This window comes from Rhea americana, unplaced genomic scaffold (assembly GCF_003343005.1).
Source record: "Rhea americana isolate MKP2758 unplaced genomic scaffold, rheAme1 scaffold_423, whole genome shotgun sequence".
Classification (NCBI taxonomy): domain Eukaryota; kingdom Metazoa; phylum Chordata; class Aves; order Rheiformes; family Rheidae; genus Rhea; species Rhea americana.
In genome coordinates, this window is record NW_028186561.1 from 244,978 (window position 1) to 257,948 (window position 12,971).

Sequence of the window (12,971 nt, forward strand, 5' to 3'; positions counted from 1 at the left end):
CTAAGATAACTAAAGCCCACTGCTACAGAATTGGATGCAATCAACAAAGAGAATTTAAGAGCATATTTCACCTTTGCATTTAGCAAATACATGAAAAAGGGATCTGTGTTTCTTCAGTGTATGTTGGTTGAATCTTTCCCAGCCATTTAGGAGCATCTGGAAACCTCCACACCAAGGCCCACAACCACCTCAGCTCCTGTACATCTCTCCAGCTGGAGGAAAAAGGCTGTTGTCATGCACTGAAGACATCTGGATAGTGCTGCTGAGCTCTGCTGCATCCCAGCCCTGTGCAGCTGTGCTTGTTTGCTGCAGCCACCTATGGCTAAGGAGGGCATTTAAAGCTACCAAGCTTTTAAAGACCACAGCCTAGGACAGAGCCTGGGGACTGAGCATTAGCAACAACTGCATTTAGATCGCATCCAGTCCTCTCACCTGAATATCTGCGGTACAAAGTCCAAGTCCAAGTACAATTCTTCACTGGAGAGCTCAAGAGTACACATAACAGGCAGCAACAACTGCAATTTGGCACCAGAGGCTAATTTGAACACAACTAAGCTTCTAAACGAAGGCTCTGCTTTTGAAAGTTGGGCCAAAAAAATGGAATTTCTTCCTACTAAAATCTTGGCACTCAGATGCAGACTTAGTTACCCAACTTCAAAACAGAAGAGTTCCAGACAGAAGCCAGGGGAGGAAACAATAGGGGAGCACATCAACACTTAAAAAAATATAAACAGTATCAAATTGGTGTGATGACTTAACATTTGTTCTCTGCGGTCTCTTGCACTTTGGCAGCAGTCATCTGAAACTGTGGCACGTATGGCACAATGGCTTTGTACTTAAGGCTACTTTCGATAAAAGCATTTAAATTAGGAGATGTATTCTGAAGAAAACCCACATCTTTGAGCAGATCAGTTGTATGAAACTGACACATGACTCCTGAACTTTCTGTTAAAAAAATGTCATTTTCTCTTTTTTCAAATGATGTTATCCCTAGGTAATATAGGCTCCGCTCAGGACTGTCACCGTCTGCAAAAGCATCATCCTGGTCTGAAGGTTCTGAAAATCCCTCTGAAGAAATAAGGGAAAGAGAGAGAGTCTTGCTGGGCTGACTGCCATGTTGATCAGGTAGTATCAGAAACGCCTGATTTCCCATCTCCCAAGAACTACTTGAGAAAGCACCTGTAACTAAGGAATCTTCAGCCAGGAAGCATCTATCAAAGGCACTGCTGAGATTCTTTTTCTGTTCGTAAAGCCCACTTGATTTGGAGTTACTGATAATAGTAGCATATTTGATATCGGACTGCCGGGTAATTTCTCCACTGACTTTGTCATCATGGGAGCTCTCAGAGAGGCTGTTGCTATTGAAATGGCTGCTAGAACAAGCAGAGTCACGTTCAGAGTCTTGAATCTTTGTAAACATTGAATCAATTACTAAAAAATCTTGTGCGTCTTCTTTTTTCAATGCTTTAGTAACACTGATGTCTTCCAGGACTATTTCTGGTTCCAGAAGAAGAGGCTCAAACGACATTGCTTCAGGGTGCTTGACAAAAAGATGCTCAAAAGTTTCAGGCTAGAAGAAAAGATATATTTTAATGCTCATCATCAGTATGAAGCTACTGATTTTAAGAATCACAGACAAAAAAAACCTCATTGTTTTAACAAAGAGCATGTATTTGAGAAAAATCACCTAAAATGTATTTCCTGCATGTGTGTATGCACGCGTAAGTGAAGAGTGAGGGGAAAGAAAGCGAGAACCTGTGTGTGTGTCAAGCGCTGCAAAGCAAGCGTTCGGTGAAGCGCTCAACACGCCAGCCAAGACAGCGTGCCACTTAAGCTGAAACAAAAGCAGCTGAGTGGTCCCATTCATTTCAACACTAATAAACATGCACATACTGTTAAAAATGCGCGTGCTTTGCAAGACAGAAGTCTCATACCTCTTCCTTTTTTGGGTATTTTATTCAGATTATGTAAGTCTAAATCACTTACATGTCAATTAAAATAACCCTTCCTGTTAAGATTACATTATTCAGGGTGAAATTCAGCTATAGTGTTTTTAGTGTATTCCCATCTGAATAATGGCTGTATGTTTGAGCTGCGAAACAAAAATACATTTATTTTGCCAAAAAGTATTCTCTGCTATATGTCTATGTATATGCTTGTAAAATATACAACAGTATGAACTGACAACATACTGGAACTCCTAGCTACAAAGAATGCTTCACTTGAAAAACATAATGCCTAATGAATTCAAGACAAATTTAAACAGATAAACCCACAGATTTTGTGTATATTAGGAAACCGTATTTTACAGCAGGAAAGTTGCCAAAACAACTAGGAACATGTCAAAATACTTAAAACTAGTATGCAATTACAGAAAAGAAGATCCAAACTTACCTATCTTAGGCTACTACTTTTAGTCTAGGCTAGCTACTAGTAATGTCTACGGCCCTCACGTGGCAGAACTTGCAAACGGATTTTTAGCTTTTTGGGGACGTCCCCCAAACAAGTCCATTACCTCCCCAAGCTAAAGCCAACTTGTACATTGGAATCTCTCCTGGTCTTCAAAATAATATGAACAACTAAATATATAATTAAGCAGATATTGAAATAACCTGTGGACAGCTACCATACTATATATAGCAAATAATAATAATTTATATTGCCTAATGAAAGCTTCTTCCTCTCTGGCAGGTTAGCTGTGACTTCAGGCAGGAACACAGGCTTTGCTGTGACAAAGCGGGCTGAAAGCCCGTTCAGTGTATATTGCCCACACTGGCATTTTCAAGAGGAAGACACACAGCAGGCAGCTCAGGAATAACCAAAGAAATCAAGTTTCCTGCAGAAATACCTATCCTCCTACACCTGGCGTCTGACTTAGCTGAAGCTGGCACTTGAATAGAGATCGCTTATATCCCTTCCAAAACTGCTTGCTTCCACCTCTCAGCCCACACCACCTGCTCTTATAAATGCATATAGTTGCCACAGAAAACATGTCAATAATATTGCCTGCAAAGATTAAATATATCCCATTCATAAACAGGTATGTTTTTGGCAACAGTCAGCATCTGCCAATCAGACACATCACTTATTAAAACATATTTAATATTTAATCAAATACAATGCATAATCCAATCTCCTGAGAAAATGTAAAACTGTATCATATCAGTAATTATAGAGTATACTGAGTGAATATGCTGTAAATATTTGCACAATATACAGTATAATTTGGGCACATATTTTGTTTAATAAGAGGCAAAGTAATTCCATAAAATTCAGGAGAGCAGTCACAGCTTTAGGTCACCAGTTCACAAATTCTGCTTACCAGAGGAAACAAGATGCAAACATGTAACAAATTTCAAGCAATATTATATTTTGTTTTCCTGTTCAGTATGTTACGCTCTCCTCTTCAGCCCAGATTTCAACTCATATTTGCTGTAGCCACAAGCCTTGCCAGGAGGTCTCATAAGCAGCAGATTACCTCCAAGTCATCAGCCAGTTATCACTGTCTGAGACATGCTAAGAGTCAAAATTAATTTGCACTTGATTGCTAAGCACAGATTTCAAAATATTCTATTGGCCTAATTCTCCCAAGATCAGATTGACTTGTACAAACATTCAACTTTACATGCTGCAAATTTACCCTACTGAAGTCCACGGGGTTATATGCATGAATCTTTGCAGGATTTATAATAATTTCCTATAACATTAGGACCTACACCTTATTTTTTTTTTTAAAAAAAAAACACTTTATTGAGCAAATAGGAATTTTCATTATCTTGACATTATGTATACATGTAAAAGTTTGTAGGACTGCTGCCTAGATGCAAGACTTGCCTATTTTAGATTATAATTTTAACCTCTTGCTACTATGAGTAATACAATCATGGTAAAATAATACTTTACAAATGCAGTTTCGGAGTACCAAATACCAAATGTGCTATATTGAATATACAAACTAATCATCAGATGTTGACTCAAGGATTGAATATTAATAACTACCAAGACAAAACACAAGTTCTACATCAAACACCTTCACAAAGACATCAGAAGTTTCCAGTAGTGATATATAGGAGATTTCTGTAATCAGCGATTATTACAACTAAGGAAAATTGCCATACAAATGCTGTCGCATGCTCACATACAAAAGCAGAACCTGGCCCTAAACACACTGTTTCAAAAAACGTGTTCTGGCCTCGGACTCTCACGAAGTGAGAGAGAGATGATCATGCTCATCTGAGGACAGGCACCGACCAGCTGTGCCTTCAGTGCAGTTAACATTAAGCAACATTTTTCAGTAAGATTAGTACAAGGTACCAGGGAGGCATGCTTTCTACTACATAACAAGCTGTCAAAAATCATGTCAAACTTCAATTTCTTTCATACTTGCATGCATCATTTCTTTTCCATCAATTATGGATTCAACAAGGCATATGAATATGGAGCAGTATCACCGGGGTGTCGGCTCAGGCATGACTTTATTGCTAGTGAAAACTTCACAACTTCAACAGACTTATTTCACTTCTACCAGTCGGTGAGGAGAATCGCGTCCAACATACCAAATCCAACATGCAAGTTTCATGCACATTTGCAATGGGGGATAGTGAAGATTGTCAGGAGCTCCCTTTTCTACAGATGAACAGATCAAATACACAAATACATATGCTCCAGTGCAGCTTATACTCCCGCCATTAACAGCTATGTTCAAAAGAGCCCATCCCTTTCCAGGGCGCAGCTGTGGAAGCAGAAATATCAGACTGGTCTGGGATTTAACAGCCTGCACGAGGAAAACACACTTAGCTGTCTAGCCAGGCCAGAGGTGCAGACTCACTGAAAGGACTCCCTCCATGCTCTGCTCACAACAGCCAATGTGACTGCTGCCACAAGGACAGAAAACACTCACCCCTCAGACCATGGCTGCATCTTCCCAGCAGTTAATTACCAAGAGCTTCATTTAACATTTAAATTATAGTGTTGTACATCTGAGAAATATTTCAGCATGCTAAAAAGCCACAAAAATTTTAATTAATAAATAAGACAGTCTACTAAGTGGGTATTACAGTAAGCAGAAACTGCCATAACACCACCAAAACTAGATTTTGTCTGAAGATTTCAGGCTTGTGTTTTCAAACACGAATCAAACGTTAGAGATTATTCAGATATCTACACTGACATCGTTGCATATTTAAATGATAACAAATGAAGAAGCCATATAAATAACACACAAATCAGCTTTTTCAGAAAAAAGCAGACAAAAGCAACAAGGTGCTACTTCTCCAGATGAATGTAAACAGGTCAAAAGACCTTAATGGGACTGCCACATACTTTTGCAAATACAAGATTTGACCTCCTTGATGCGCCTGGAGTCAGTGGAAACTCCCAAGTTAGAGGTCAAGTAGAACAAACAAATACTAAGAAGGAAAAAAAAAAACCTACCACTAACAACAAAAAGAAACCCTTTCAAGTGAAGTCTATAGCTGGGCAGATCTTGTACTCAGCTGGACAAATCCCAAACCAGTCTGATGTCTCTGCTTCCACGGCTGCATCCTGGGAAGGGCTAGGCTCTTTCAATTCCTTTTGAAGGCCAAGGCTTGAAAGGATTCAGCCCTTTGCCAGTCACAGCCTTAGTCAGCAGGGCAGTAACTGAAAGTTTAAACTCCAAATTTGAAGTGCTTCTGCCTATGCAAGTGCAAATCGTTTTCTGGTCTGTAATATGGCACTGGCCCCTAATTTTTGCGAGGGCGTTTTAGATTTTTTTGACAGAGCTACTTCCAGAATTCATTATTTTTAAACAAATCAGCACTGTATTGTATCTGTGCTTCCTGTCTTCTGAATATAAATAGAAAAATCTTCTAAAAATTCTGTATAGGAAGCCTGGGAGCTGGCCCAATGGTTCAGCAGGCAGTGACCATGATTAGACTTCAAAGAATCTCCATTCTCTGTTTAAATGAAATGAAATAAAATAAAAGATGAGAAAAGAAGCCTTCACTGGGAATGAAAATTAAATACTTGAAAAACCTTCTGTCATTAGATGCTTTTCCTTTTAGAAATAATAGGCCTGAATTTAGATTACTGTGTCAATGATTACACAACATCAAATTCTGCGACCAAATGAAATATCATCTGTTGGTGCAAACTGGGAAGTCCAGATAAAGGCTCTGATTTGTCAGAGCTCATCACAGCTCCTGATCCACGAGCCAGAGAGGCAGTTTATCCCAGGAAAGAATTTGGCCCTTGACACACACCAGCGGCACTCGCTGGTGTACACAAGTGTTACACCTATGGGACATCTTTTGACTCTACAACTGGCTCTACTAACTGTCCTGAAATATAAACATCCTCTACATTCAAAAGGGATGCTGGTCTAAGGCCCTGGCCCATTTCCGAGTATTAGCTTTCTAGAGCTGGAAGAACTGTTGCATTGCTAACTTTAGAGGCTCMAAGTTGTTCTGTGCAGTAATTCAGGTAGATTCTAGCCTAACCAACAGGTAGAGTTCAGTATGAGCAAACAAACTGTCAAACCCACGGAAAGCATCACCATGGAAATCCATACCTTTTGAAAATTAACTCCTTGTGCCCAGGAGCAATTCTTAGGGTTTGGAACTTCTTCCCAAAACAGTTTCTTCATTCTGAAACGTTAGGTAAATTCTGGAGTTGGTACTGTTCTCATGTACTCGGTATTGCTGTTATTCACCTCTGTCATATAAAAATACTTGTACTACAGCAGCAGAGAGATTTACACCAGAAAAGGATTGAGTGCAACTGCATTTTTTCAGAATGCTATGAAAATAAAACAACCATTTTGGATAACTATAGTTGACCAAAATACAGTAAAAAAAAAAGTAGCATACCAGACAGCAATTTTGCAAACCATGAGAGGCACAGGCAATCTTTGCTGAGTAAAACCCTAATCCACCTTTCAGAAAGCTTAGAGGGATTTTCAATTGGCTTTCACTTCAGACCTGAGTTCGTGACAACAACTAAATTGAGTAGTACAGAGCGCTTTACAAAGCACCTGCCGTTCATTAACTTGGCCACAACACTCTGCAAAAGTAAGGAGTATGTGACACAGGATACAGCGATGCTTCCCAGTGAGAACAAACCACATCAACTTTATAATGAGGACACTAGCTCTGAAAAGGCAGTAGTACCAAGTCTATCAAAGTATCAAGCCTGTGCATCCAAGACACTTTAACTCTTGGTGCAAGGTTACGTAGGATCTGCTACTTTTTAGTACAGTATATCTCAAAAATACAAATGACAGTTTGTAGACTTCCCCCGAGAGACCCTGTCCACCAGTTCWGCAGTCAGACATCATCTAAGCTGCACCATCTTCTTCTAAATGCATTCTGTGAGTTTTGTATGACACTGAACAACCTACCTTTGGTGAGAAATCATCAATACTCCAAGCAACAAAACTGAGGTTGAAATAACTATTGGCAGAACCACGTAGAGACTGGCATTATTCTGATTTTCGGACCCATCTGGAAATAAACAAAATTCAGATAATAATGTAATAAGACAATTTATCTGTGAATAATTTGCAATAGAGAAAAAACACACACATTCAGAAATATTAGAAAGTGTTAACCCAAGCAAACTGAGTAAATGGGTTTTTGCACACAAAGGAACTTTTACTTTGAGAACAAACAAACAAACAAAAGGGAAGGAATTATTCTAAATACTGAGGTGACTCCTCTGTCTCTGTGGGAGGTGTCCAGTGTGTCCTTACCATTAGGAAATGAAATCTGGGCATACAAGACAAGAGAACAGTCCATAGTCAGAGAACGAAGAATCACAGGGATCCTGGACCCGAGTGATTATGTTGGGTGTATGATTAGTGCTGTGCCTTGCTCCACCAACCTCGCAAAGTGATTTCAGATTAAACCAACTGTTTAAAGTCGTATTACAATTACATGATTACTGTCACTTTCTCTGATAAAATTCTTCCATATCTAACTTTTATTAAGCCCCTATTTCATAAATAACAATGAGAAAGATCCTATAAATCACCTTTGATAAACTGATCCGTAGCTCTGGATTTGCCAACTCCTCCAACAAATACAGGATACAGGCTGAACTGGTACTTCTCAATCAGAATAAAGTGATCTGAAAAGAAGACATCAGCCTTATTATTTTCTCATGGGATTAACAYCTCTACGAAACAATTGTAGAAATTGCAATATTAAAGCCAAAATAAGGTTCAAGGACTAACTTTATTACATTGTCATAAAATGAACACACCTGAGTTTCATTCTTTGTCAGATTTTGCATAAAAAAAATACAAAATAGCATGCACACAGGGTACGAGGCACTGGCTTTGCAAAGTCCTCAGTAACTGACAGAGGGCAACTTAAAAAGATGTACATTCAAATAACCTCACACAGATCAATTCAGTTACAATCTTAACAAAATAAAAGCAAGGAAGAGGTGGGTCAGGCTCAGAGGTACTAAACCACAGAGAAGTTTGTCCAGAAATGAAGGCCACATAGGGGGTGGAAGCAAAGGCCACAAGACTTGAAAAGCATGTGACTAGCTTTGGGGGCTCTAAAAATGAGGCAAGACTATTCAGCAATCCTATCTCAGTCTGGATCATYAATGCAACAGTCAGTCTTCTAATGATAATCAAAGATTGGTCCACTGCATCTTACCATAAAAAAGACTAGAAACAGAGAGGGGGAAAAAATGAATCTGAAGACTCAGTAATACTGTAGTTTCTATCCCRTAACAATTAATATAACACGTTATAATATGAAGTATAAACTCACCATAAATATAATACTTGCTAATATTTGGAGGAACTCGCACCCATTTCATCTCTTCTTTGTTAAGGTTTTTCCATTCGATAACAAAAGATGTTATCACATATGCTTGAGGTGAAAGCGTCCAAGTCAAAATCACACAAGTGCTGTTCACAGGGTAGGCACTGAGGGACTGCACGGCGTCCACTGACGGAGCAAGGACAACAGAACAGCTGTGAATTACATGATCTCAAGCAGAGGTGAGTTCAGAGCTGCGACAGCAGGAGAGGTGTGTACCATAATCTACGTGCACATGAAAAACTACATTTTCAGTGCTTTATAATTTCTTTAATTTTTATCTTACGTATAATAAGGCTTATAGAAGGTTCTATGAATAAACTACAGTAACGGGAGTGTTTCCCACAGCACAGATTTGGATATGAACATTACACAATTCATATTTGAAATAGCAACAGTCTTTATTTTATTAATAAAGCAGAGTTTAACTGAACCAATGAAGAGGCTACTTAGGAAGTAAAGCCAAACCTCCGAAAACTATGCACTCTGGCAGCCTGTCAGGTGAGCAGCCAGAGAAAAGACCACATTTAATTCTGGAAACAACAAAACATTCTCTAGCAGGAATGTTGGGTGTTCCCAAGACAAAGTAGATGGGAGATCAGTTCTATAGAAAGATTTTGTTTTTCTTCGATTAATTATTTTATAATCTGGTAGTGGAAGGAAGACATCCCGGTTAAGGACAACTCTTTTCCCAACCCAAAGATCATTACAATTTTCATGGGATGGAAATTTCATTTTTCAAATAGCTCTGTTGGTGAGATACAAAGGCTGTTTCCCATATACAGCTGAAGATATCATTATTAAATAGTTTCACCTTCTAATAAAGGGAGTTTTATTACAAAGAAAGCTATATCCAAAACCATCACAAGAATTCCTTACATTTTCCACATCTCAAAATGGTAACTAACTGGTGTTCTTACCTGTGCTCATTTGCTGTGATAGAGTTAAATTAAAATTAATTGAAGAAACTCCAATTGAATTCATGGCTAAAACTGTAATGGTATGTGTGTGTTCAGTCCATGGAAATGAACAGGTAGTGCCATTATCAACATATTCTGACCACGTCGTGTTTTCTGATGTCTGGTGCTTTATAACGTATCGGCTCACACTGCACAATGAGTGATTCTTCATCAGTGGCTGCAGCAAACATTGGCATTAATTAATTTCCCAATCTTTGATTTCAGTAAGAAACACTATTTGGGCAGAAGATGGCAGTTTTCCAGTTTTAAGAAAACACAACTCCCCAAAAAAGATATTCAACAGACTGACTGCTGTCCTTTTAGCAAGCACACTGCAGTCAATTAAAAACTTTATTTTCTTCTCCTCTCTGAAACTTGACACCCTCACTTGCTATCTTTCCAGTGTGTGTGTCTTGCTGGGGCAGGGCTGGAAATCCAGAAAATATCACCTTTCAGACTCCTGTGGAACGCATTATTTTATGTTAGTATTTTTCAGGATTGAAAAACCAGAACTAATGACCATTTTGTACACAGGATTGCCTGCATACTTATCATTACTATACGGGCAAACAGGAGTAGCCAGTCTCTGATGTACTTTCACAGTACATAACCTTTTAATGTGGATTTGCCCTGTTTGCACATAGTTGCAGTGGTATATGTACAGACAGCAGGCTAGGACTTTGGGCGCATTCTGCTCAGCTATCTTGGCCAACAGAACTTGGCAGCCGAAGACTGCATCTTTCATTATGACTTAGTCATTATTTTCATGTTATTCTTTCTTCTGAACATTAGAACAAACTGCATTTTAAGTTTTTGTGAGTCTGTTTCATAGCATTTGTCTAACCATCTCTGAAAGYGTAGGCTTACATGAACATGTAACACAGTACTGGCACTTTAGCTGTGTTAGTACAGCTCAGGAGAGCATTCTGGTCCCTGTGCATAAGCAAGCAGCTTTCCAGTCCTCTCAGAGATGTGAGCAGGCTTTTCTCAAGTACTAGGGATTACAAAACTGTGGGAATAATGAGATAAACAAACAGAAGAGGGGATGCTCCACGCGGCTGTACTGCAGGCCCACGTGCAGTTCCACATAGCTGTGGTGCATGCAACTGGACCCGAGCAAGAACAATCTGACCATACTCTCAGATGGACCTGAAAGTCAGCCCAMGAGCAAGCTTAAAGGACAGTCATCTGCAGCCTGGAAACATGCCTGCTGCCAGTGAATGACTGAGCTGAACCCCACTGACCTCTCAACCACCCAAAGTGACTACACAGGACTGGGAAAGTTTTCATTCTATTATATGAATATAACCTTGGTAATGATTAGGGAACAAAATCAACTTCATGTGTGTCAGCTAGCTGTAGGAAAGATAAGAAGTACAAAAACAGAAGAAGGGGGAAGAAAAAAGCAAGAGCAACAGAAGGAAAAAAAAGGCAGGCTGAGTGCATGAAACAGTCTGAACCACGTCCCTGTTGTAACACAGCGTTACAATCAACTTTCACCAGCTGCTCCTGTCATCCTCAAATATTAGCCTAGGAAGAGACAGTACCATGAAACAGGTTGTACCCAAAGTAGCTGCATACAACACCCCATGAACAAGGACCGCCCAAGTTTACCTCCCAGAGCAGCATGTGACTGTTCTGCTCCCATCTGAGCTAACTTTGTCAATGCCTCTGGATCAATTATCTCTCAAAGTGAGAAATCATTACAGAAAGACCAAAATGTAGTTGTTCTCACCTTCCACAGAAGCGTAACATTCTTCTGCCTCCTTGCAGGATCTTCAGTAACAACTCTCCAAAATTCAGGGCCTTGTAGGGGAGCTGCAGTGTTGTATAGTTTTACAAGAAAAACAGTGTCATATCTCCGTCTGAAACTGGACAGACCTAGAACTGTCAAAGTGTACTGCAAAAGTATGTGTACCTTTGATATCTTTTACAACTGTATAGGCTGATCTGCTCCAATTGCTCCAGTAACCTAATCCATCCAGTCCTCTGCAGCGGACCTGAACAACATACTCAACACAAAGTGTCTGTACTTTTATCACAACTGACCTTGTTGGTGCATCTGAAATTTCATACAACTGTAAAAGAAATCAAAGTATTTAGAACAAGAACAAAAGACTTTTAGGCATCTGTTACAATCAGAACTCCTGAAAATGAATCCTCATTGGATTCACTGGACTGGAAAGTGGCCTAATCAGTAACACTGCTTTATCAGGTAATACAAATGCTTATGATTCCTCATGTACAATAAATTCTACAAATACTAGTTAAACACTGCAATATGCACACTTTGATCTGGAGTAGAAAGAACAGTACCTCCCATGTAATTTCTTCTCTATTCACAGCATATCGAATCTGAAATTTAAGATCATTGTTTGTAAATGCAGGGTTCGTCCAGCTCACATTCAGCAGCCCAACATTCCTGGTGATTTCTGCATTAACACTGGCTGGAGGGAGCGGCTTCACTAGAAAATTGAAAGAAAAAAGAAGAAAAAAAAACCCCAAACCTGTAACATCTACACTGACATTTTTCATTAAACCATAATGATTTGATTTACTTCCTCCACCCTGCGAGTGCCAGGTCATACTGTGGCCTCTGATACTCTGAATGAAGCCAGACTATGATACAAAAATAACTCACCAATCCAGGCTGGCTTGTCCATTCACTGCAGACAAAAGCACTGCTGTTTGAGAAAGTAAATGTTTGTCTTATGGGAAATTCATCCCAATTTTGATCCAAAACAAAACCACCAAAAAAATTTAAGCTGAAATATCAAAATCAGAATTTCTTATGGAATGCCTGTTTTATTAAAAAAAAAAATCTATAGGGAAGTTTCAGTACATTTCATTTTAATTTAAACCACTATAGTTTAAACTGGTGCCAGCAGCTGCTGTCTCCTCTGATACTCTGTTAGAGTGAGAAACAGCAAAAGATGTAGCCTAGAGCACATCACTGTAGAAAGCAGAGGCATGAGCGGCCCAGAAAGGTAGCTCCTATAAAAGACAATGACAGCGCAAGCTCATGCGAAGACTAATGGAGMTAATGCCTGAAGTTTTCATTTACTAACAGGAAATTTCACCAAAACTGACTTTCTCTAGCAGACTGAACTAGAATGTTAGAAAGCCCCAACTTGCTAACAAAACAAAGCTGGAATAAATTTCTTTTGACTAATCATATGTGGAGCAGGGCAGAAAG

At 39.3% G+C, this 12,971-nt stretch overlaps 1 protein-coding gene across 2 annotated transcripts in view; it reads right to left on the minus strand.

The window, feature by feature from the left end:
* Window positions 1-326: 326 nt before the first annotated feature.
* Window positions 327-12,971, minus strand: part of LEPR (leptin receptor) — a 36,409-nt gene continuing 23,764 nt past the window's right edge. For both annotated transcript variants that reach the window (XM_085315229.1, XM_085315228.1), the window contains exons 10-18: window positions 12,092-12,240; window positions 11,694-11,853; window positions 11,511-11,593; window positions 9,737-9,953; window positions 8,766-8,945; window positions 8,011-8,106; window positions 7,379-7,481; window positions 6,551-6,626; window positions 327-1,570 (exon numbers count right to left, since the gene is read on the minus strand). In XM_085315229.1, the coding sequence (XP_085171355.1) occupies window positions 755-1,570; window positions 6,551-6,626; window positions 7,379-7,481; window positions 8,011-8,106; window positions 8,766-8,945; window positions 9,737-9,953; window positions 11,511-11,593; window positions 11,694-11,853; window positions 12,092-12,240 (1,880 nt within the window). In that variant the 3' untranslated portion in view covers window positions 327-754. The remainder of the gene's footprint in view (window positions 1,571-6,550; window positions 6,627-7,378; window positions 7,482-8,010; window positions 8,107-8,765; window positions 8,946-9,736; window positions 9,954-11,510; window positions 11,594-11,693; window positions 11,854-12,091; window positions 12,241-12,971) is intronic.